This window comes from Gambusia affinis, linkage group LG10 (genome assembly GCF_019740435.1).
Source record: "Gambusia affinis linkage group LG10, SWU_Gaff_1.0, whole genome shotgun sequence".
Lineage (NCBI taxonomy): Eukaryota > Metazoa > Chordata > Actinopteri > Cyprinodontiformes > Poeciliidae > Gambusia > Gambusia affinis.
Genome location: NC_057877.1, coordinates 24628079 through 24655581, shown reverse-complemented (window position 1 = coordinate 24655581; position 27503 = coordinate 24628079). Strand labels below are relative to the sequence as shown.

At 37.4% G+C, this 27503-nt stretch overlaps 1 protein-coding gene across 5 annotated transcripts in view; it reads right to left on the bottom strand.

The window, feature by feature from the left end:
* Nucleotides 1-27503, bottom strand: part of pde4ba (phosphodiesterase 4B, cAMP-specific a) — a 145859-nt gene that overhangs the window by 13062 nt on the left and 105294 nt on the right. For 4 of the 5 annotated variants that reach the window (XM_044129991.1, XM_044129992.1, XM_044129993.1 and 1 more), the window contains one exon: nt 6769-6881. In XM_044129991.1, the coding sequence (XP_043985926.1) occupies nt 6769-6881 (113 nt within the window). Of the gene's footprint in view, nt 1-51; nt 2761-6768; nt 6882-27503 lie in introns of those variants that run through there. The other variant, XM_044129996.1, reaches the window with a different exon arrangement.

Below are 27503 nucleotides of genomic sequence, written 5' to 3'. Positions count from 1 at the left end.
ACTTAAAGTTCTCAAAGAACCTTGAACAGCATGAAATTTAAGTAAACTCACCTTTTTCCAAAAACTTAGCTTCCCTAACTTCTTGTCTTTTCTGTCAAAGCAGCAGGCACCCATTATTGCTGAGCGCGGAGTGCAGACCTGAGCAGGGCGTCCGTCCGTTAATGTGTCTGTCTCGCTCTGACTACAGTATGAGTAAAAGGACTGAGCCCCGGCTCTTTGACTCTGGGAAATGCCACAACTCTGGTGACTCACTTTGGGCTGCGAAGTCTGACTTGGCTTTACCTCACACCCTGTGTATGTGGCGCAATGACTGAATGTGTTTGAGAGTGTGTGAGGCAGACACACTCCCCCTTATGGGGCAAGGCCCGCCTCCAGTCTCTTTGTTCCTTTTCAGCCTGCTCATTCCCCAGCAGCTGGCGGTCACAGTTCTGATGTTTATGCTGTCAATATCACTCTGATCAAACTGATCAACAGAAGGCTTGAATTTCTTAGAATAGGATGAACCGAAGCACTTTTTTTTTTTTTTTTTTGTCTTCATGGAAATTAAACTTGATGTAAACAGACCAACATCTTAGCACAGCAGGCTGATACCAGCAGCTTCACTGTTGGCTACGCTCCGCCACATTCAACACCACTAAATATCTGCAAGACAGCATAAAACCGCTCTGCTGATCCAAACAGAAATTTGATTTGAATAGTATAACTACACTTTCTGTGTTTCAGCTGTGAGTAAATGCACTCGCAAGCCACTTTGTTACAAACATCTAGTGACGCAGAGGTTGGATCCCTTTTCTTTTGAGAACTGCCCTATTCTTTATGACAAATTTAATGTGCTAGAAACCCTCACCAGGGCTTTTGGTTTGTTTATAAAAGCATCCCACAGTGGCTGCAGATTTAACAGCTACTGTTTCAAACCTCCTTTTCCACCAAATCCCAAAAATGTTCAACAGAACTGAGGTCTGTTGACTGTGGAGGACACTAGAATAGAAAAAACTCATTATCACGTTAAAAGAATAAAAAAACAAAACGTTTGAGATAACTTGAGATTCATGTCAGTGCATTATCCTTCTGAGTGAAGTATCAAAAAATGGGTGCACTTCAGTCATAACAGTTTATTAGGCAAACATGATGGAAAGAAATGAAGGAAATAACTCTCCACACACACAAAATGTACAGATAAACCTACATTTAAAATAAAAAATCCAGACAAAGTTTTTTCTTAAAACTCTTCCAAGTGTGTCTAAGTAAAAGTTTTGACCCTTTCCACCACATACATGGATTCATTTTACATGCATATCTCCTTTGGTGCATGCCCAACCATGATTATGTTGAAAATCAGTCCCCAACTTCTGCATTGTAGTAGCTATTTTTCAAAATAAGGATTAAAACTCAAATTTGACTAAAAACTTCAATTCAGATTTTTTGAACTGTATGTCAAAGCAATTATGGGAAAAGCCAAAGTACTGAAATTAATCATCACAAATTTGACAGTTTATGTATAAGAACACCAAGTGACTGAGTTTTATTACAGCAATGTCTGTTTTTGAGGTGAAGTAGCTGGACAACAGATGCAATGATGTCACTTTGTGTTAAGGAATTAGAAAGTTAAGCTTACGACTGCTTATTTAATCATACACTGACAGATGAGTAAATCAGCTGAAAATAAATCTTAGTTGCCTGCCTTTACATCAGATGACCAGTTATATAAATGAATCTGAATAGCTGAAAGTGTGAATATGTAGTACTTCAAAGTTTTTTTCTTTACAAAACTACCTTTGAAACGGTTTTCTTAAGCGCTACTCTCACCCTCTTTGCATAACAGAGAGGGGTTTGCGGCCTTGACAAACGAAAACATCCCAGCACTCAAACAGACCTCGTCTCATCTATGCCAGTGATGCAGAACAAAGAGGACAGTCACGTACTGAAAGCCCTTAGCAGCAGGAACAGCCCTTGTGTCTCACCTTGGAGCTGCAGCCGTAACCTCTTACATTTCACTTCCCCCTCCTGACTCGTGTTTCATACGCTGCTGGAGCTTCAATTCAGTTTTTCCATCCGCAGCACAATAGATGCACAAGGGTCACATTTGCTGATTAGCCCATTCGTGTTAACAACAACAAAAAAGAAAAAAACACAGGTTGAATGTACCAACCCACATCAGAGAGCAGACTCAACAGTTGTACAATGTTTTAGTTTATTGCAAAAACAGGACTGAGACAGAGATAGCAGATCCGAGGGAGATTAAGCTGCAGTTAGTGCAGACGCACAGCACACATAAGCACGGCAGCACACGTAGACATAAAGTTTACATGCATTTGATGAAAACATGCTTTCTGAAAAGCCTCTTTTGGCTACATGTAAGAACACGTAGACTCTCGCGCCAAAGTCACAGAGATGAAAAAGGTCACAGCGCACAATGAGAACATTGTGACACCTGATATGTTCTCTGTGGACCAGAAATTTATCACAATGACTAATAATCATTTCAAGAGCCAGAAGACCCAAACATTAAAGTACAAAGCATGAATAAATCACAACTCAACTGAGCATTGTATTTTAATGTGGGAGAGTGATTTCAAAACACACATTTCTAACAAAAACGTCCCTCTGAGCTCACTAAAACCATTGAGCACTTGCATATGTGGATGATACGTTTTGATAGTCTCATATTTAGTAAGATGCAATGACTGTCCAAAACTATTGTCAGATTAGTATATAACACCCTTTCTTTAATAGAATATGCTGAACTGATTAGTGGTCGCTTGGATTGCTGCTAAATCGCAACGTCCCTATTAAAAAAGAAGTTCTTTATCTGGTTAAATAACTACTATTGCTGGCCACCTAGACCTTTTGTTGAATTAACCCTTTTACTATAAAGTTCATCTATGCAGAAAGTTTTGTTCGAGGATTATCCAACAAGTGGAAACTAAGATTTAAAGGACGGACCAAGCCTGAAGGATAAGGGCATAACACAGCTCATACTTTGGCTGACACAGGTATCCAAGCAGGAAGTGAAATAAACTGGAAACTTCCTTTTTTACGATGTGTTTTGCTTCCTGTCCTTTCACTACCGATCCTCTGGTGATGTTTGACAATCATATTGGATTAATACTGCTTTGTCCTTCAGACTGTCTCAGTTTTTGCTCCATCCCAGATGTACAACTGCAGCTGTATTTAACCCAACTTTCTTATTCAGTCTTTCATTTCATAGAAACATGCTGAAGTGTTTTTGGCACAACAGGTTAACAATGTTGGTTAGAATTGAAGCAGAAATTACAATGTCAGCCAAAAGGCTGCAACACTTTTTTCTTTTGATGAACATATACATATATTTTTACACAAGCAGTTGTTTGCCACTGTGTCTACAAACAGGTGGTTTATTATTCCTGAAGTTTCACCTGATTTTTTTCTCCTTACTGGATAAATTGCAAAATAAATTTTTACATATTTGGTGAAATTCTTTTGCTATCTCTACATTTGTAATGTGCGTCTGTTGTTGCGTTTGGTAACTGGTCAAAAACTGCTTGGTACTTCCGTAATCATGAATCTCATGAATCAATTCCAACAAGCTAAAACTGGCCAAGGTGCTATCATTTCACTATTATGTCAGATGAGACTAAATCATGGCAAACAATAGGCGTAATATCCTTTGGAATATACAGGTATTATTCAGTTCTGATATGTTGTTATCCAAAAATGTGTTTTTAATCATTTAATCACTTGTTTATAGAGAACAGTCCAGCTGACATTCAGTTCTGGTTGTTAGTGAGGACGGTGAAAAAATAGAATAAAAAACTACCACCAATATCTAGCCAAAAAAGTAAGATGGGACGTCTATTGTCGTCTGAAAAGAGTGGAGGAGATCCGGATGGAGACAGGAAGAGAGAGTCATTCTGCCCAGCGGTCTGCAAGGATCCCTGACACACTCATACTCTTTGACACACACAAACGTTCTCTCTCTTCCTCCTGAGTTTATTGTGTTTGACCCACTGGGGGATCTCTCACATCCTGTTGTCCAGTTTTATGAGAAATAACAAGCTTTTCCTCTCAGCTTACGAGACAATTTGTTTTTACATTTTGTTCTCACCTTAACTCTCTTATCTGTTCTTTGACCTTAGCCAAGCAAGACAACAAATTAACAGGTCTACAAAACAACTTGTATAGTAGGCTATGATTAGATTTTGTTGTGCTGTTCATGACATTGATAAATAGCTGAGAAAAACAAAAATGGATTATATGTCTTGCTTTTTTACATCATAAAAAAACTTCCTAAGAATCGGAAAATTCCCACCAAAATGTTTTTGTTTGTTTTTATAGCAATTCCCCAGTGGCACACTGCACCGCAGAAGGCCATAATAACATTAATATGTCCACCAACAAAATAAAAGCAAACTTGAATAAACAGTTTGTAAACAGCCTCAGAAATTAAACATTTATAGCACAAAGAGTAAACTAGTAATATCCCCATCAGCATTTTTTCCCTCTACAATTCTGATCCAAATCATCTTAAAAACGTTAGAGTCAAAAACCACTGATTCAGAAAATTTTAAAACTCAGCATCTTTAAAGTGCAGTAAAATAATACTAGTTTCCTCTCTCACAGCAACATAGAAAGCCACAAACCTCTGACAGCTATTCACCCAAAAGCTCTGTAGCTTAATTGCTTGTTTCTGAAGAAAGGTTGCTCTAGTTCATATACTGTGCTGTTGTGCTTTGAATTTCATTAAATGTATTGATTAGTGTTTTAGGTGTACTGCCTGCAGCTCTCGCCCATTCAGACAGGTGACATGCACAAGGTGCAGAACAGGTGACACACACCAGGGGCCCCATCCAATACAGTCTCTCTTTCACCCTAACCCTAACCCCCAAACCCTGTCCACATAGAAACTAAGTTTATGGTTAAAAAAAACTGAAATAACAAAATAGGCGGTTTATATTCAACGATACCATCACTCTGAACAAAACAACTCAAGTTTAGTGTCCTAGAAATCATCATCAACAGCTGAACATTTTTAATGGGTATTTTACATCTGGCTCAGTTTGTCTATTTACAGTGAACTTAAAATGCAAGATGAAAAAGTGATTGACTAAGAATAAACACCAAGTCACATATAACTGCACATTTCTATTTAAAATGTTAGTCGAGAACTTTTTTAGTTCTAGACTAAGAAAATCTAGAACTTAGGATAAAATGTATCTTTCAACTTTAATTAGATGTGCACAATATATTGCCATTGGATTATCAGTGTGTCCTCTGATTACTATAACCAGGTGAGGTGGGTGAAGTGGGGGAAGAGGTTATCATCACCTGCTGCTTTAGGATGCATATTGCAGTATTTTTGACTGGACTCCCCAAAGAGTGTGGACTTTTTCTTTTGTTTGTTTGTTTTTCTGAACAGAGATTGTTCACTGTAGTGTTCCTGGATCTTAGATTGTTTGGAAAATCCCAGATTCATTAAATCATTATTATAAATCTAAAACACAACCACACATATGAATATAACTGATGATTCTTAAACAATAGCTAAGAAGTGACCTTAGAATAAAATATTTCCAAAACCCTTTGCTTGGAACAGTTTGAACTTGAACAGCTTGAAATGAAAAGAAATTTGAATATTGTTCAATAAGTTTTTTAATTTTCCACTGGTTCTAATGACGTTTTTTTTTCCCTTTACAGTAAATTGGTTCGTGCAAAGATAAATTTTCCTTCATAAATATTTAAACATTCTCTAATAATTTCCTTATTTTCAAAAGGAGGATGAACAAATTACCAGTACTTCCCATCCACTAACAATGACTCAACAACTAACACAGTTAGAGTGGCACTGAAAAATTATTTAGTAAGATCTAAGTGTGAATTGACAGGTATGACAAACTACTTGTTACTGGAATGCAAGCTAAAATGAAAGTATTCTAAATATGTAATTTGCACTTTGTTTTGACAAGTCTGGTTCAGATCCACAGTGAGACAAGTGGCTTCCTCTTACATGCTTTTTTTTCTGGTAGCATAACTTTGTCTCTAAAAGTTAGGTTAATTATACAGAAAGTGTTTTTTTTCTACAGCCATCAAGGCTGAGAGTACTACAACATTTTTTTTTTAAATATTGCTGAATAAATGCAGCAAGGTGCTTTCTACAATATTATTTGATTTCTAGGAAATAAATGAACTTAATTTACTGACTTTAAAATGTCCATATCAAATACCATTACAAATCTGAGTATAAAGGTTATGAGGTTACTTATATAAAAAAACAGGAACTGAACCTTGGTGCACATCACACTGAATCAATGATGCAGAGGAACCAGCCGACAGTGAAATCAAGTTTTACAGGAAACGTGCTGAGAGCCACAGCAAGCCGAGGTAATAACAGTTGTGTAACCAACTTTGTAGAAATGTGGACAAATAAAAAAAATTGATCAAGCTTCCTGTTGATTTAGGAAATAATTAGTTGATAAGAAATGTATGTATGCAGGCAGTTTATAAGCCAGTCAGTAAACACTGCAGCGCCCCCTGTGCAGCCAATGCTCTCCTTTTCAGCATGCTGGACAAGTTTAGACCGGGGAGAAAACTTCTGACCTTGCTTAGGAAATGCATTAAAACTTTGGATTGGATTGGTTATACTCTTTGCTCTAAGCAGTCTAAAAGTCAACCATTCCTTACCGGTTTGGAGCAGCAAGTGTTTTATTTTGTTTAAATATGATTAAACCTTCTGTTTTGCACTCTTCAGAAAATTCTTCACAAAAAAAAAAAGAGAAATGTGGTCTCCCCTACCTTATTGGAGGCCATGTCGCTGACAGACCGGTATGTCTGGATGGTCTCCAGCTGGTCAAGACACCAGTCCAACTCCTCCATTGTCTCCATAGCCAGCTTCTGGTACGCCTCATCTGTCAGACACCCGGTACACAGAGACACACTGTCAGAACAGACGCTGTACATGGAGCCCGAATGTTGCCCACCGGCTGCATGGCTCTGCTGCGGCTGCTGTGGAAGAGGGTGAAACTTTAGCTGTGCCACCCGGGTGCAGTGCTCCTTCATCATGAGGAGGTGCAGCCGTGGCGAGCTGCTGGAACTCGCAGCTGTCGATAGAGCAGAGGAAAGCTGCAACCCCGACCTCGCTCCGTCTGCCTCGGTGCGTATGCGTGTCACACATTCAACCCCCCTCCGTTTCCAAATCTGAGATCCTCAGCCGATTTGCATAATGTCGCCCCCCACCACCACACACAGCTCCAGGAAACCAGATACTCCCCACCTTTTTCCATTGCCACACACAGACACACTCTACCCCAATTCACAGGAAGGCAACACATCCAGTAGCACATCTTTTGCAAGTATTTTGTCATTAATTTATTACTTTTCTTCTGACTATAGGGCCCTGAAAAAGCACCACCCCAAAACACACTTGTTTTTTAAAATTTCAATGTTTTAAACACATTTTAAAATCTGGTAAAAATAAAAGTTAATCTAAAAGTTATTCTCAAATTCAATTGAATTAGGAAAAAAATCTATCCAAACATACTGGCCTTATGCAAAAAAGTCCTCTAACCCATTTTTTGAGTTTTAACGGCAACAGGTGCCATCAAATATTTGCAACAACTGCCATTTTACATCCCTGTGGAAGAATTTTGAACCAGTCGTTTTTGCTACATTGTTTTAGTACAATCATATTGAAGACATTGAGAATGAACAGTCTTTTTAACGGTTAACCCTTCCTCCTCTGTTTTTGAGCCATTCTCTTTCTCGTGTCCTTTAGCTCTTGGTCCTATGACATAGGTTTGATCAAGCTTAGGGTTAGCCTGCTGGGAGGACATTCTACTCCAAAACTTTCTGCATCACTTAAAGCCAGTTGCAGAGTTCCTGTAAAACCAAAACAGCCCCGGACAAACATTTTTTACACTACCTGCAGGGGTCCACCCGACAGCAAATGTTGCTGTGAAAATATGAAAGCAAAGTTGCTTGGAAGCGTGCAAACATGATGGTAAAGGTCGAACCACAGACAAGACACAAATCTTGATGAAATCTGCAAAAATTAAATGCAGCAGAAAACTTCACTTTCTAGCTTCATCTCAACCACACTTAGTTGAAACATTTTTGGTTGAAACACTTTGAAGAGACCTGAAATATTCACATTCTTTGGAATTCTTTTGATCAACAATGCCACAAAGTATATTGATTATTTAAGCAGTTGTCAGTCATTGTTAAATTGAAATTCACTTTCTGTAGGGGTCATATTGGTATGGGCCTTCATTTGAGATTTTGCTGACATAACCTTGAGAAAAATGTATCACAATATCATAGTGTAACACAGAAATGTAAAAGAAAAACATTAACATTGTTTAATTAGTTTTATTTTAGACAAAATAGTACTTTTTACTGCTGCTAAAACAACAAAAATTTTTGAAAGTTAAGTTGCAATTTTTATCTTGTACTGATTGTGTGTTTAGGATTTGTCTTTGTAGTACACAATATTTTTTTCGGCTTCTTTCAGTTACCTGACTATTTTGCAGCAACACGTTGGGGAGGGAGAGCACCAAGTTACTCTATGCCCCTTACAGCCAGAGAAAATTCTTGGACGTTTTGGTATTTATTAAAAGCATTTGAACTGTAGGAGCCTTGTGATAAAAAATGTTAGCCATTTTGACATCATAACTTTACAACCAGTCCCTGCTCATTTTGTTAGTATGCAACAATGTTTTTATATTCCAAGACAACATGTTAAAGAGCCCGTATCAAATACGGGCTGTCAGGTCCCTGTATGACGGGTGTCGGAGTCTGGTCCGCATTGCCGGCAGTAAGTTGGGCTTGTTTCCGGTCAGAGTTGGACTGACCGGAAACAAACAACTGACCGCCAGGGCTGCCCTTTGTCACCGATTCTGTTCATTATTTTTATGGACAGAATTTCTAGGAGCAGCCAAGGTGTTGAGTGCTTCCGTTTTGGTAGCCTTAGGATTGAATCTCTGCTTTTTGCGGATGATGTGGTTCTGTTGGCTTCATCATGTCATAATCTGCAGCTCTCGCTGAAGCGGTTCGCAGCCAAGTGTGAAGCGGCCGGGATGAGAATCAATGCCTCCAAATCCGAGGCCATGGTCTTGAGCTAGAAAAGAGTAGAGTGCCTTCTCCGGGTCAGGGGAGGGGCTATCCTGCACCAAGTGGAGGAGTTCAAGTATCTCGACAGTCGAATTGGCGCAGCGTCTGCCGTCAAGCGGGCGCTGTACCGGTCTATCGTGGTAAAGAGAGAGCTGAGTCAAAAAACGAAGCTCTCGATTTACCGGTCGATCTCCGTTCCCGCCCTCATCTATGGTCATGAGCTTTGGGTCATGACCGAAAGAACGAGATCATGGATACAAGCGGCCGAAATGGGTTTTCTCCATAGGGTGTCTGGGCTCTCCCTTAGAGATAGGGTGAGAAGCTCAGTCATCTGGGAGGGACTCAGAGTAGAGGTGGCTCAGGCATCTGGTCGGGATGCCTCCTGGACGCTTCCCTGGTGAGGTGTTCTGGGCACGTCTCACCGGGAGGAGGCCCCAGGGAAGACCTAGGGCCTCCTCTGGGTCTTCCCCGCTGGAGGGACTATGTCTCTCGGCTGGCCTGGGAACTCCTTGGGATTCTTGGAGGAGGAGCTGGAACAAGTGGCTGGGAAGAGCCTCCCTTCTGAAGCTGCTGCCCCCGGATAAAGCAGAACAAAATGGATGCATGGATGGATGGATTTTAAAAGAATGATTTTATAAATTTGTGGTATAACAATCAGCCGAAGAACTACAAAAGTAGACTTAGAATTGAAAAAAAATGAATGCATGCAATAGAAATTAATGTTATTATTGCAATCCTTTCTTATAACTATACAGCTATAAATCAAATCTGGAGAGGGTGTGTTGGAAAGCAAAGAGAGTTTGCTGGTTGGGTTCAAGGAACACACACACACACACACGCACACTTGTATCCGACGCCCCAGCGCTGTTTACACTCTGGGTCTCCTAGCTGCAGAGCACAACATGGCAGCCGGGTTGGATTGCGGCGACCTTAGTGCAGCCGCATAGAATCTGTCCCTTGCTCTGATCTCTCTGCCATCAAAGACGCGACCCTGTTTGCTCTCCCAAACACGAGAGGCACCTGGCGCCCTGCCAGCTGGCCTCTCTCGTTCTGATCAGGGGATTGAGAAAAGGAGAGGCAGTTTGTGCATGTGTGCATGTGTTTACTTTCACACCACCAGCGCCCGATGTTCAAATGGTTTACACCTCTTTGAGATTTTGCTTTCCAGTATTTCCAATGTCTTTGAGGTGGTTTATTTTTCAAAGATCATGGGATCTTTTATTTTATAAAAGGCAAGACTGCCTTTTTTGCTTTTCTATTTTATATCTAGCAAAAACTTTAAATTAACTCTGTCAGTGTAACTTACATAATTTGTAAGTAGTTTTGAAAGTGTGGCTAGCTGGTTAAACAGTGTTTTGTCACATAGCTTTAAGTTGAAGCTAAGAGAACAAAAACAGAGATTGACTCAACATTTTGTGAAAATCTCAAAATGGGCAGAAAGTTACAGTCATTTTAATCTGAATAGCTGTAATTCACAAATACAGAAAATATTCAGATTATGAGAAGAGGCATCCATAATAATATCCAACTAAAATTACAACATAGCTCATTTATGAGGCAGAGTATAACTTACCAAGTCTTTTCAATTTTAAAACACCCAAAATGTGAAAATGCACATTACAAGATGTAATTTTTGTACATAATTATTAAAGAATACATATCAGCTGTGCTAAAGCTACCTTTTGAAAAAAAGCTCCGATTTATTCCAATGTGTTGGATTTTTAGCCATTTATTTGATATGATTAAAAAGGCGCCTTAAAAAGCCTTTCTGTTGTTAGCAATAATTTATTTATATCTAGAGGTGTGGAAGTCAGAACAGTTACTGTTACACAGCTATAAAATTTAACAAGACTTCACAAATATTTATCTGTCAGTGGTATCATTTATTAGCGTTCAGCATTACAAATGGTAAACAGACTCCATGTGTATTCCTTGTAGAATAAGCAGACCCTTATCTTAACCAAAACAGAACCAATATTTAATAATGCAGCTGACTTTGAAAAATAGAACAAGAAGGATAAGATGGAGGATCTTTGCTGTGATATGTTCAGCTTCCTGTTACCAGCTGAAGTCGTCTTTTCAGGACATTTTGTGACTCATTTAATTTAATTTAATTTCTGCTTCTCTCCCCCCTCTGCGCTACAATCTGATCAGCTTGGATACGTTGAAGTTGAAGAGTACGGAGATGCGAAGTCACACAGCCAAAAGAACTAGAAAGACCTTTTGACTGAAACTGTTCCAAACATATTTTAATCCTCAAAGAGGAGAAAATCTAACAATGATATTTCAAACAAACACCATATAGAAGAAGGTCTGTGGTGTCTCAATGTTTGAAAAACACATTGTAACTGGTGAATTTTAATTATTCTTTTGCATTTTGCAATCAGATGCACTGAATGAAATCATGTCCAAGTGATGAACACATACGAAGGCATGCGAGTAGCGAAGGGGATTTCCACAGCCTCCAGCCGACACAAGGACCTTTCTGATCAGCACTCAGACCTACAGTGAGTGTCCCACTGGGGCAGACAGGAAACCCACACACAAACACATGTACAGTCGACACACACACACACACACACTTATACATCTGCTGAAAGGTCTCATTACTGTGTTCACACACACAGACGTGCACTTTCCAGCTGAGAGAGGCAGAGCTAATAAACTGAAGAGACAGGGAGGGAGGATAACGAGGGATATGAGGTCAGCACGCTCTGTTTCAGTTTCCCTTTGTTTCAACAACTGGATAAAATTACAGAAAATACCCACAAAAAACACCTTTGTGCTCATTTTACTTACAATCAGTAGCTTACATTCAGGTTAGTGGAAGATTACGTTGAAATAAAGTGAAGCACTAAATATACCACTTGTTTAATGAAAATTAAATGAGTACCAACATAATTCTTAATATAGTAAATGAACTACATCTACTGTGTCTCACAAGTTGCAATTCCTCTAGATGTTTTTAATATACAATAAAAACTTTCTCTTTGATAATCGGAAGTATTTCACCTCATTCAATGTGGGTTTTACCTTTTCAACAGATCTATTGCAAATCACCAGCGGTTTGAACCACTGAGACGAGGAAGAACAAATTCATGTTGACAGATTATGTTCATATTAAATTCTGATCTGACCACCTAAATGTTGTAGATGAAATTGAGACCGATTGGATAATTGGCGACACTTTTCCAATCTGTAATTGTTCAACTTTGGTGTAACTTTTAGCCTCTGTTTCATTTTCTTAGCAGATGGAATGGTCAGTGGTGTGGTCTGCTGCTGCTATTACACATATATTTCAAAATTTGACATGTCAGGTGGTATTTCACACAGCCTAATTGTATTGAGTTATTATTTGAACTGCTCTTGAAACCAGTCTGCTCATTCTCCTCTTACATAATCTTGTCCACAAAACTGCAGCTCACTCGACATTATCTCATTTTCAGACCATTCTCTGTAAACCTCAGAGTTGAAAAGCACATTACAGTTTCTGAAATATTCACACAAGCCTGTCTGACACCAGTAACCATGTCACATTTAAAGCCCCTTTCTTTCTTAGTCTTGTGCTCAGCAAGTCAAGACGCCCAGATGCAGTAATTTTTTACCAAGTGATTGAGTAATTCACTATATGTGCTAATTTACCTGAATACATAATAAAATGGCTTGTGAGAGCCTTTGTAACATGTTATGCAGCCCTACTGGTGTCCACTTTAAATTGTTATGTGTGAGTATGTGACGAGGGTTACAGCTTCTGATTCAGGACGGACTAAAGGGCAATTCTACCTTGTTTTTCACAACCTTAACCATCTTCTCTAGTTTGAAAACAGCATGACTTACACTTTTTAACCCCAAACAAGATTATTCTAAACTAATGACAGAATATCTAAAACCAAGTTTGTGATTTATAAAACTTTTAGTGCAAACTACATTACTGTAGCCTGGGTTTGGAGAGTAAAGTTTGTAATTTCAGAGTTGGCCAAGTTCAAGTGTAGTTCAGAGAGAGAAAAACACAGTAATATAGCCCTTTATCGAATGCTCACAAATTAAATAAAGGTTGTGGAACAATCAAGTCCAGTTTTGAAGAATATCTACTTTTAAACTAGAGCAGAGTAAGATGCTCAAGGTAGTGAAATATTAGATGGATTTACCCTTTTTCACCAAATTGTACGCTACAATCAGAAACACCTCTGAAGCTTTGTGAGCATATGTATGTAATTGTTTGTCCATTGTGTTGCGCTGTGATGGACCCTGTCTCTTGCCCATTTAGACTTGGACATAGCCACCAACCTTTCTTCAACCCATAATAATAAAGAGAGTATGTAAAATGGATGTTTTGTTTTTATTATTTATGGCTATGGGAGACATTATTACTGCTACATGTGAATGTAGATTGAAAACATTATTCAAGGAGAAGACTTCAGACTCGCACATGATTGTAAACGTGACACAAATGCATGTCACCTTGCCCTTGAGAGGCACTTTATCATTACATCCTGCTTGTGACGTCGCAGTCAATACAGAGTATGGAGGACCTGGAGTCAAAATCTATAATTTGGTTCAATAGTTTATTATAAGCAGAGAAGGCCTACAGAGACATGAAAGCAGACACATTTATAAATTGAGAAGGTATAAACAGGGGGAAGCATCTTAATCTGCATTCCCATATTCAGTTTAATTACTGAACAAACATGTGTCAATGGTGTTTTGTTTTTTTTTCTTAGTTACATGCAACACTTCGGGTGAACCGGTGTCACCCTTACACAGAAATTATAACTTTTGACCTGCTGGTAAGTGGCAGCAATGCCAGTAAAAGGTGCTACAAACAGAAACACTACCAATGTGGTTGCACAACACTTACAAACAAAGACCAGAGTCTGTGAGATGAAGCAGAAGGCTGTTCTTTCCAATGTGATTTCACTTACTCAGTTTTCACATGTTTTAGAGAATTGTCAGAAAGAATTTTGGAAAGTGGGGGCAGAGGTGATGTGTATTGTGGTTTTTACGTGACCTGACATGACTGTCAAATATTCAATTAGACAGAATATTTATGCAAAGCTGGTTCTGAAGAAACAAAATGACATCACTGGTCTGTGTTTTGTTAACATTCATTTATCTGATCTACAAAGACTTGGAGTCATGTGTCATTAAATGGCATCAAGAGTATGTTGTTCTGTGGTTGTGAATGATAAACAGAAGGGCGGGAAATAATGACTTCACATGCTGTTGTAATGGGGAAAAGGGATTCTGATAAAAGCTTGCAATGACAAAATTTATTGTTCTGGGATGTAGTGCTGGTACAACATGCTGGTGGCTCTTTAATGTGGTGACCCTGCAGAAGCAGCACTGCAAAACACGCAATAAGAGTCACACAATCTTTTTTTTCTAAAAAACATGCTTGCATATTTGACTTAGTTTAAAAGCTACCAGCTTATTATCTTTAACAATGATTCTAACTACCAACAGCTCAGTTCTGTTGAATAAAAACTGTCAGATTTAGCCAGACTGAATCTATATATTCTGTTGTTTTTTTCTTGCACAATTTCTCTGGGCGAGTTTTTTTCATGTCTGCCAGGAACAATAAATCTCCCAATTCCCAGTATTCTTCTAATTTGTTCATTTTCAGCAAACAACAGACACAGAAAACAGAGATTGGATTAAATTGAATTGACAAGAAGTGTATTTTCGATGAGCTCATGGCAGGAAATGTTCAGAGTTGTTTGCAGCAAAGACTGTGTGACGTGCCTGCTGTAGCAAAAGGGGAGCATTCGGTTCAAGTTTGACTTGGTAAAAGATCAGTCATCCTGTTTCACATGCATGTGATTTTGAGTCTCGCTTGTACCTCCTCTTCTTACTTTTACACTGACATAAAACGGGCAACCAAACATCTAAGAAAATGCAGAGATCACAGCTAAAAAAAAAACTTTCTGCTTTCTCACGTACAATATTTACTCCTGAACAGCTAACTAACTTGTCCTTACATTTCTTAGGGTATATATTAAAAAAAAAAAAAAAAAAAAAAAAAAAAAAAATTTCTTAGGGTATATTTCAAAATGAAAGAAACACTGACAACAATGGATCTAAAGAGAGATGTTACTGATAATAGATGTCCTTGCAAAACCATTACATTTAATTCCAGGGTTGTCAAGTGTTTTGATATGAATGTGTTAAGTGATCCCCCCCATCTCCATATGCTGATATTTTCATATTCTGCATCTGAAGATGTAGGTTAAAAGAAACCACTTATTACATATTTTCTCTTTTTCATAGAAACATAGATTTAAAATGAAATGAGCTTTGTAATACTAAACAATGAAATCAGAATCCTAAACAGTTTCTCTCAGGGCTAGATATGCACCAGTCAGTCTTTTACTGACTTATTTTTATTTAGCATCTGCTGCTGCCAGGTTGGCTGGTCTGAGTATTTCAGACAATACTAATCTGTATAGGAGTTTTGAGGCCTACAATCTTCATCAAGCTCCAAAATTGGAGTTGAAAACGTTAACATGCAAAATACACAATAGGTGTATACACATTGTCAGATGGATGTCAGGGTTACTGTATATGGAAAATAAGGGTTCAACCCAGAGTTCATGCTCTGCTCCAGCCTTGTCCTTTTCAACATTATAAAATCATTAGATTAATCAAGTACTTTCCCATTGCAGTGAATACTTGTCAGACACAATCTCATTGATTTAATGACTTTGATAGGTGCACGACATCAGCAAAAACAGATAGGGATTAGACACATTTATGATGTAAATGTGACAAACACATTACGATCAGTGAATATTCTTCAGAGACAGTCTGACAGCACAGAGTCTGAAGGTTCTCTGAAGTTTAAGGCAAGATTCTCAGGGTGTTACATGCAGTTCTTGCAGCTATCTGGATGGTCATCGTGTTCTGATGTAAAAGAGAAAACAAATCAGTTTTGGCTCTTCATCTCTTTCTCTCTGATAACACAGACGTCAGCAAGGTTCTCCGACCTATCAACAACTACCCAGTAGACCTGGTGAGTGTTACACTGTCCTTGAGCTGTCTCCCCCCCACTATCTTCATTCCCCTGCATATCGTTTCCTTTCACTCAGCTTTATGGTTTTTAAACTTTAATTTCCAACACTTGAACAGGTGAAACACACACACAAGAAAGCTAATAGAGCAAGCTTTGTTGGTGTTATCCTTCGTTGGAGCCAAAGCAATGAGTGAACTGAATGGCTCTGAATTTTCTCTTAAATTTCTTCTTACAATAGTAAATTTCATAGTAATAAAAACACAAATTGCCCTAATAATTGTTGTCTCTAGCTCAGCTGATCTTAAGTGAAGAATATCATTGTCCAAAACACTTTTACTTCTAGTTTTGCTAGAAGCAGCTGCAACTGAAGTCTCATGTAAATGGTAAAATTTATACATTTATGTTACACTTTTATAGTCATACTGACCACTCAAAGTGCTTTACACTAGAACCAGTCACACTGTGTACATACCTTCAAACACAGATACACAAATTGCTAGGCAACTTGGTGCCTGTCTTGCCTGAAGGAACATTGACATGTTACAAGAGAAGGCTGGAATAAATACCACAACTTTCAGATTGTAAGACAACTTCTGTGCCCTCAGCCAAATTCGCCGTATCTGAATCATAACCACGAGTGTGTGATTAACTATTAGTAAATGTCCTTTGCAGTTTATTCTTCCATTTTTTTGCCATTTCACTCCAATGTACTTTAATTTCCTACCAGGAAAGAAAACATTTTTCATCCATGTCACATGGTGACTCTATTAGAAGAGCCTAACAACTGGTATAGTTGTCAAGATCAGAAATATTGAACTGATAAAGAGAACTTGTTGGTAAAGGAAAACAGTTTTGTATCGAGAAGCAATAATAGTCAAGACATGAGAGACTTTCAGCTAATCACCATCAAAACTATGTAGATATAATGAAAGCTACAATTGGATTAAAAGTAAAATAGATGCATGTCTCTAACAGCCAGAGTCATTGTATGCTATCAGAACTGTTAAATAAGGCTAATGATGAATATTCATTTCTGCCAAATTGAAATTCCTGACAAAATGGAAATAAAAATAAAAAAACATGTTTTCACAATAATCATGTAAATGACTATTTACTATCATCTATAACCTGAATATTCAAGTACCTGGATGTTATCTTTGCTGTAAGAAGTAAAAGAAAATACATAAACTGATTATGATTCTGCTGATCAGTTAAATCATGATTTGGCTTTTTTTGGTTCCGTTTTATTGTTGAATTGATTTTACAAAAGGACGCTTTTCGTGCACTTACACAAAGAGGACAGAGTAATGATGGTGGTGGGGTTTTTTTGTGACAGGGCATGTATTAAAGGGGGGAAAGCTCCACAAATACCCAAACAAAAGGGCCTGTCTGTGAAGCAGAGCACGTTTGAATCCATCTGCACAGAGCTGAGCAGGCCTGCTGGCAGGGGAATACTTCAGGGAAGGGCAGCCGTCTACTTTATGACTGTTCTGACGTCAATGGCATAATTCAAATACTTGCAGAGTGCAGGCTTCCAGCTTTCTAAACCTGCTCTCTCTTTCTGTGGCGGGGTGCAGTCAAAACCTGGCATGGAGTTGGACACAAAAACAAATTAGGAAAATAACTGCTGTGGAATTCATTAGGGCTTGTTTACTTTTGTCAATCGCCCTGGAGTAAATATTTTTGTTTATTGGAGCTAAATAAGTCATATCAGAACTAAATAGCACCAATAAACATATTGTTGGTTTTATCGGCCTTCAGCTTTCATAACACGGACTGACATACCTTTCAATTTTAAGCTTACATGCTTCCAGTCCGTGAATAAAACTACAGTGCAAATCGGTGAAAATGAAAACAGCTTTAATAAAATAAAATCCAAAGAGCAAGCACTGCATGAATACAAATAGTTTGGTTAGCAAAACTGGAAGAGGAAGCTTACTTTATAAACAATTAAACCCTTTTCTATGAAGACATACTCCCTCTTACTAAAAGAAGGAAGTGAGACCCATTTAGTGTGAAGTGGTGAGTTGGAGACACACCACTAACAACTTAAAGCAACAATACTCTGAGTTACAGGGGATATGCTAGTACTAGTACTAGTTCTTCTATGTGTAAATTGACTTTTAAAGAATGCCTATAAAATGCTAAGCATTTACAGCCCTTGAGCTTATTCATATTTTCTTATTGTAAAACCACAAACTTTATTGGATTCTGTTGATTTTTTATGGTTTTGTGGTACCTTGCATTGGTCACAATGCAGATAATTGTGTAGTGGAAAAAAAAACCACCAGAAATGTTTAACAAAATATAAAATTTTTAATAAAAATGTGGCATGCATTTGTATTCTGTTCCCTCCCCTCTCATGCAGATAAATATTGTGATAGATGTGTTCAACTATAAAAAAAAAAATCCCATTTATTATTTGTGGTGGCAAGAATATCTGAACAGGTTCAATGAGTATAAGTACTGATACTTTATTGGTTCCTTTCTATTTTAGTAACTTTAATGATGCAGTTTACTAAAAGGTTCAGTTGAATGGCACAGTAATTAAAAAATCCCTTCCTATTACTTAATGAATTAAAATGAGTAACAAGATGAATTGGCTTCATATGAAAATAAAGAAACTTGATAAATTCAAGACAGATTTAAAACAATTCTGGTTCTTGTTGCCAAATATCAAACTTGTATTGTTTTCTTCTGATAAGGAAAAGATGCTTTTGACATTTTCAGTAATTATGTTTTGTAGGAAAAGGGTGGTGCAACTGGAAAAATGATAATTGATAATTGATAATTTACAAGTCATACATTTTCTATGTGGTCCAATGTAATGGAAACAAAACACAAACTGTTCAGAAACGGCTTCAGTGATGAACTGCAGCATTTTGATGGCAGAAATGACATAATCAGCCTGCAGAGCAGACAGAAGAGTTAATAAAATACAAAAGGCAACAAATCTGTCGAGTAGGATCTGGCATTCAATCATTACAAGTCAGATTTAATTGCTAAGGTGAAGAAAATATTCCACTTCGAGAAGTAACACTTTGGCAGCTAACACAAATCTGAAAAAAACAAGAGTTAAGTTAACATGAATAAAGGCATATTAACTGATCAATAAAACCACTATTGACATCTAGTTAATTGTAAAAATCCACTTTAAGCACTTCAGCAGCATCTTAGAGCCAGAGGCCAGCTGAGCAGAACAAGTCTCACTATGGACAGATAAGGTTCTAGTGCAGATTTGGCCTTTGTTTTCAAATAAGATGATTTTTAAAAAGCTTGTTGAATGGGTGGCAAATTTATTTAAAACATTTGTGTGTTTCCTATAGAAAATCTTACATTTTGGCATTCTTCACCAACAAAAGATTTGACTAAAAATTGATTCCAACTCTGTGGGGAAAAATTTTAATTCTATTGACAACTGAAATTAGAGCTGATAACATGCATACTGTAATGTAAAGCAATTTAAAGCAAATCCTTAGAGAATCACATCTATATAATGCTGCCTCCAAATTACAACTGTACAAGCAAAAGGAAGGAACATTTTCGTAACATGTGTAGCCTGAATATATTGCAATCAGCCACTAGAAAGAAAATAAGAAACAGAGGCATGGGGCCAGTTATAAAACAAAACAGGAGCATTTCTAGACTCTAAAAATAAGACAATTTGAGATTCCAGCAACTGATTATTATGCAAGTATTAAATTTTTCAAAGAATCACAAAATGACTTATAAACTAGAAGTCAAAGAAACAAAGAAAACCACTTTAGTAATGGTGTTAGATTGTCTTTCTAACACCTTATGATAATAAGCTCAGCTCTTACAACAAGTTTCCAGTGTAAGAATGCAAAAGTCTCTTTAGCAGCCTTTTTTTTCTCACTGCATGTCTGAGGATTTTTTTGCTGTAGCCAACTCATCAATCACACACATAGAAAAAAACAAAAAGAAAAAATTTCCAAGAATAAAAGAACTGGAAATTGCTTAGTTTCCAAAAATTTCAATACTATCTACAAATAAGAGTTCAGCTATATTAACAAAGATAAGCTATCAACTTCTCTAAAAAATGCACAAAATCATGCATCGATGAATGTAATCAATCATGCCTCTTGTTAAATCTTGACATATTTTGATAAGATTTGACTTTTGTGCTTTTGTTGGTGTTGGAAAAGGAGTAGCACGTAATTGGGCAATTCAAATCAAATCAAACAAGTTTGAATCAAAAATACATTTTTACAAGTGAAAATTTAATTCTGTTGTAACTCAACATGTTTTTCATAGTTGAAGAAACTTGACATGTACAACAACAGAATCTGTAAGTTATTGACTAAAGGAACTTAAGTTAAAAGACAAAAACAATGCAGATTAGCTGGAGGTTGATGATACAGAAATATGGGTTTCCCCATGACTTCAATTAAACGTCAGGCTCAGAATATTTTAAAGGATTCAGGCTGAAGCTTGTGTAGTGTATGAAGTGGTGTACAAAATGTACACCACTTCATTTAACTTGCATATAAAAACAAATTAAAATGATAAAGTCTAAATAATTTGTTAAAAATAATTCTGTTGAATGGAGGCTGTGAGGAAATCAGGTTTGGTCTCCACAACAACTAAAAACAAGGTGTTTTATTTCTTCTAACATATCAGTGTTATTAAAGGAGCAAGCTGATTTATATCATAGTGACTTTTGCTTTCACACACACATGCTTGTTGTAACCTGCATGATATAGAGGCTATGTTGCAGGTGACGTCACCTTGTCTCCAAGTCGCATCACATAAACAACAAGCAGATCTGAGCAGAGCAGGAGAACAGGCGGTTTTTGGTGGAACGTTGTGAAATTCGTCACTTCAGCCCTGAAAACAAACACGCACATCTACCCACATCTGTCACAAAGTGTACACACACTTATGTCAGACTCACACATACAGCACGATCTCAGATGTATTCCTTGCTTCTCCTGATGATGCAAGGTCTTGTCGAGGCAGCCAATAAAAACACAGACCTGTGGACTGGAGTGCATTGCTGTAGGTGAATGTGCCTGAGTTGTATACATGCGATGCCCCAAAGTAGCGAGTCAGTGCTACCAGACAGGAACAGTAAATGAAACAGACTTGATTACTGGAATGATTAAACAGTGGGCTGAAGTTCCCGATCATACTGTCAATGCTGTTTATGTTTCCATGATGTGACACACAGCAGTGAAGATGATGGGTATGTTTAGATATGCAGTCTGGTTGCTCTTAATTATTACAAAGCATTTATTTAATTTTAATTTGTTCTACTTTTTTGCTCACCCCCAAGTGCAGCAGACCCCTACCAGTAAAAGCTAACAGACAAATAAAAATGGGTGATTGCTATTCTTTCTTTATGAAGGTACATTTTAAATGATGACTCTTTTGACTTATTTTTTTTATTTTAGACTATATACTATAATAGTTCTCCTGTTTATGGCTTATAGACTTCAAACCCTTGATTTGCAGATCAATTTTGGTTTTTCAAACTAATAACTGCTACAGGTTCAGACTCTACAGAGTTTTTTAAGCCATTCCTCAACTTACAACAAAATAGCACATGGAAATATAACAATCACGGAAAGCTAAGACACTTCCGTCGGCCCTCTAACAGTTGTTAGATCATCTAACAATCAAAAAGCTAGATTTTTTTTTTCATTTCAAAAATACTTTTCATTCATACTTCACATGTATTAACATGATAAAATGTAAAAAAAAAAAAAAAAAAAGTGTATACTTTTGCAAGACGTCAAGCATTGTTTATGAATGTAGAGAACAGTGGGGGGTTTTCACATGTGACCTATACTTTTTTCTGGAGGGGGTATTAATTTTTTACATATAGATTTTAAACTATGTGGCCTGTTATCTTCACAGTATCCTTCTAGCTCATTCATTATGACACTGATCACTAGTAGCCTTGGAGGACTGCATTAAAAAGCATAGCTTTAGACCAAGATTTTTGATCTTCTTAAGACTATCCCTAAGTTTTCATGGGAACTTCAATGAAACTAATTGATCTATTGCGTACTATTATAAAAAAAGAAGGGACATCAATGTCAAATTATGATCCAGTTTCATTAACCTCTAGAACCCGACGGACCCACCGGTGGGTCCAGCTGCCATGTGACCTCGGCTCGCTTAGGGTGTAAGAGGTTAAACACAACTCACAGCAGACCACAAAGGTCATGACCTTTGTGCATCTAAATGAGAGATATAATACCGTATTTATGGAGTCATGAATCTTTTGAGAATCCGTAACTTGTAGTTTATTTCAAGTGTTTGTAAGTGATCTTGGAAACAAATACTTTTAATGTGTCCTGCTTATTGCATACAGGAGACTAAATGGTATGTGTAAACAGTGAAAGGTCAACTGTGACCCAATATATTAAAGCCATAAGCTGGGCCCACCAAGCCTTCCACTTTGGCCCCTCTGTTATAGCAGCAGTCATATGCGCTAAAATGAGAGCTTAGCTGTGTTTGTCATCTCATGTGAAAGATGTCATGAATTATACAACAATGACGCGATTTACTGATGACACAAAGTAAAAATATGTATTAAATATTATGTAATAGTTACTTTATGTTAAGAAATAAATCAAGTTTGTAAGGGAATCTCACTTGGTCTGACCACCTCCCTCTTCTCTTCCATTTCAAAGACAAGTGGTGGGAACTTGCAACAGAAGAATAAAGTGTCCATCAGTTAGTGGCAATAGATGATGCAGTTTAATTAACTGCAGATGAAAGGCAGTAATATGAAACGTCTTCAAGCAAAAGTAAGATGTGTAATATTTTCATATAAAACTGTCAAACAATTATATTTAAAGTTACACAAACAGCAACAAAGGAACAATTGCTCACAATTATAATTTTTTACTAGATTTCTTTCATTATAGTTTATGCTTGTAAAAAGTTTTTACATGTGTAAAGCCACAAAAAGAAAAAAAAAAATTGATCGTGAAAGTTTGTGGGAAAAACAACCTGAAGCTGGACCACAAGTGACTAACTTGGGACAGTTGCACATAGTAAAGCCTGGTCAGCTGCTGTTATATTAGGCCACAGTGCAGAGGCATCGTGGAGACACGTCTTTGAAAGAATCATTGTTCTGAATCACAACTACAATATCAGACTGGAACATTAAACACCAGGTCTTTGGTAGGTCATAAACATGCTTTGTAGAGATGGTGTGAGAATGACAGACAAACATTCAACTAACAACTGAAGAGAATAAAACACGACCCCTGGTCAATCACCAATGAACAAACAGGGTGTTTATAATGAGCTTGACACTGCCCCCTTTCCAAGCGAGACTCAGTGTTCAGGCACAATTAAACTGATTAACCCTTTTAATTAAATCATAAATAAATTGAAAATATGTTTGTTGATGAGGAAACATTAATCACCGATTATGGAGGTCATGAGCACCATAAACATTCAGTTCGCACAAAAGTATTCATCTTTTGTTTTAGGACACCTGTGTTAACAATAACACAGGTGTCCTAAAAGATTTCTACCTTTCTTTCGAATCTTGCTGCAAACTCAACAGTGGGGGCCTGCTTTTCACTGGAATGCTTCTTCACTGAAAACGACTGATCCACAGTCGAGATTTTTCAGAGAAGCGTGGATATTGTTTTGAGAAAGACAAGCCGCTACTGGCAAAACAGGTCAGATTATCAAAGGAGCTTTTTTTTCTGTATGTTTGGACAGTTAACATGGAATAGAAATGCTTAATTCACATCCTCACTAATAAGAGACAGAATTAACTGATAATATATCTGAGAAAATGATTTTAAGGGATTTACCAAATAATCTTACATCGGCAGAAAATAGTTTATTGAGGAGCAAGAATGGAAAATAATTCAGTAGTCAAGTTATTTGACTTTGTATGCTCTTTTCACTTGGTAAGAGTAGTGTTTTACTAAGCTGTTTTCTTGCCCTTCAGTCAACAAAGTTTGATAAAGACCTTTGCCATGATGATATTTCTGATAAAAAAATAACACAAAAAATTGCATAAAAATTCAAAAATAAGGCTCTTTAGTTATTCCTAATAATAAAAAATATGTTAATATGTTGGTGATGGAAATGTCAGAGAGCCAGTATGATGTTTAATAACCTACACATTCCAGTATTAAACGCTAGTCATCAATTTCTTTTTCCACAATTACATGTCTTTTCCAAGAACAGACTCTTCTTACAGACTGAGTGAACAAAGCTAGCTCCTCTTCAAACAGCAGGACACCCTGCGCAATCCAGCACCACATACTGTATACCACTTAACGCTTAAGAGGTTTGAGTAAAGTCTGAAGTGTTTACACAGGTATGAAAGTCACCGATTTGGTCAACAGCCGGCACATTTTGTTCTGAACTCTTTGTGCTGCTTTGCTAAACTGACAGTAAGTAATAAAACAATAAAAGCTTGAAAGGAAAAGTGACTGGCTAAGTGCACATCTTTATCCCCTTTCAGAATGGAATGAGGCCTTATCTGAACATTTAGTCTTTTTAATTGTTCTCTAAACACTGGAGCAATTTGTGAGGACTTATATCAGGACTTTTAACTGTTATATCTTATAAATAACTTGACAGACTTTTTTTCTGTCTAGGCTGAAACTTGCATAACAAACCAACGAAAGTTTGACAAAAAAAAGCAGTGGTTTCAGAGGCTTCAAAAGAACTTAGGCCAATAACTTCTTTGCAAAAAGGAAGTAAAACCTACAGCTACAACAATTTCACGGACTTTCTCTTTAAAGGTAAAGTACGTGACAAGAGAGTAGCTGGGGCAATGGATCAAGCAATTCCTTGATAAAAAGTGAAAAATATAAATCAACCAAAAATATTCTTGTCATTATCAAAACCCTGCTGAGTTTAAAATACCAACTCTGATGCATGAAAGAGAGGCAGATTGATGCCTAAAATGAAAGTCCTGCCCTGCTGCCCACTGGCAGAATAAGATATTGACATAAAATTATGTCATGATATTTTGTCCCATTTTCCAGATTTGTGAAACACTAATTATAGATAATGTTTATAGACATTGTTGTGAACATTCAGCAGGTTATCTCTGATGAATGATGTGCTGTTTCCAGTGGTCAGAATAACATCAGCTTATCGACTTACAACCACTCTTCTGTACAGTCTTAATTGCAGAGAAATATCGGTTTATCATTAAAAAAAACAAGGACATGATTATTGTCTAAAATAATTTGATTTTAATTGCAATGATTTGCAAGTAATTGCAATTAAAAGACCATCAAAGGCCCATCAAAGTATGTATTGTGTAATGTAAACAACCATTTTTTTAATGCAAAACTTTCTCTTAACTTTTTTAAAAATGTAAAAACCATATTGCTAGTTTATGTTGTTTTACATACCAGCCTATGCTAAGCTTACATGTGAAATTTATGTCAAAATGTCTGGGAGACATATTTAAAAATGCAGAATGTTGAAGAACAGCATGTTTTTTTATGTTTCATTTGTTGGTGCAAAACTGTTTCAGCATGTTGTGTATTTGCAGATGGAGGGTCTGCAAATGCAGAGCTCCAGATGTATTGTTTACATTCAGAGCTTTCCGAAGGCTAAGTTAATATTTAATGATTAAAAAAACATCTTCCAATGACAAGATCGTAAAAATTTGGGCAGCAGGGTCAAGGTCAAACATTTTAGAGACAGTCTTAAGTATCCTTAATGCCTGCAACTTACTTCACAACAAAGACCAGTTGTGTAAAGCCAGGTTTAAGACCTGCCTATGAACTAGCCAGCAGCAGTGAATGAATAGTGAATGGGGTAATAAAGGACTGTTTTCAGGCTGGGTTTTGTGACGCAGGTCAGTCCCTGTCTTGTCTTTGTCTCCCTGTCACACCAAAGGAACTCATTTGTCCTCAGAGAAAGATGGATGAACTGCTGTTGAAAAAGCTCCCAGGAGAGGCTGGTTGTTTATGTGCATTTCTGTGTGTGTGCATGCGCTGGTGTGTACGTGTGTGTGAGGAAGTCACTATCATCTCAGTGGCCTGTTTCCTCACTGGTATCATAGTCCGGCCCAGCTTGTACTTCCTTCTATGGACAGAAAGGTGTCTGTATGGGACACTCATGGAAGAGTCAAAGGCTTGATTTGCATGCACGTTTGTATAATATCATCTGCAGATGCATACATTCTTCAACATCAATTTATCCCAAATGTATGGAAAATGTGGCTCCACATACAAGATTTTAAATTTACAAGTTGTAGAATGGTTTAATCAGTGTAGGGCATTTTGTTCCCACCATGAACCTTATAGAGAAGCCCTGACACAATTAAACAACATTATTTAACCTTTTTTTGAATTCAGTCACTTATTACTAATTTTTCTGTCTAGGCTGTATCATTAATGACTGAACTAAAATAAAGGAGAAGCAAAGCTAATCTAATAAGAACTAAGAACAACTAAGAAAACACAGGTACGAACAATACTAAAAATCCAGGATAAAAACAAAAACAATGTCCTGGCAAACATAATTTTTACAATGTTAACATTGATTCATTCCTTTTAACTAGAAGATACCGATACCTGTGTGGACCAATGGATATACATCACAAAAACCATGAAGCAAACATACTGACAAATAGGGATGTCTTCAACATGTGTGCTTCACCTTGTGAGAAGGCCACAAATTAAGATGGTAGAAGGATCTCTCTCACTGTCAGGCAAACATGCAGAAATAAAACTTGTCAACTGATGTAACTATGTGTCTAAGGAATGGTTGCAGTAAATCAGAGGGGAAATGTAATCTGAGATATCACACCCTCTCCTGTCAGCTGTCTAAACAGTTCCCTTATGAGAAAACCAAACGCCTCATGATGACATAAGTTGTATCTTGAAAGCTTTAACCTCTTTACAGTGCCTGGCAACATGGCAGGTCTGCCTGGATACCTTTTTATTAAAAAAGAAAAAAAAAAAGTATTTCAACTAACAAAACAGTAACTTTGGCAAAATCGAATGAGGTTGCTGCTCTCTTGCATAATGTAATGTAATATAGCAGTAACTGACGGGAAGTAGTAAAAGGGTTTAGGGTCATGAGACACCCAGACTCAGAAATACCAAGACCTTTAAGCTGCTTACAAACAGGGAAACGGGGCCAGGAGTATGGATTTCTCAGTACTGGGACACCTGGATAACACAGGCGAGAGACAAGGAGACACTATAGATGTGGAGCATGCCACTGCCATGGCAACAGCCTACGTGGTGTACGTGCAGAGCAGTTTGTGAGCTGAGAAATGGAAAGAGATGTTTGTGCATAACATATCTATTACATGCAAACATGCTTACACCGTCACACTGCCTCCTTATTGAACAGATGCATATATAGACACCTGACCTTGAAACTTTACCGGCATTACATCACTGACACAGATGGCTGAGGCACAGCAGCGTTGTTT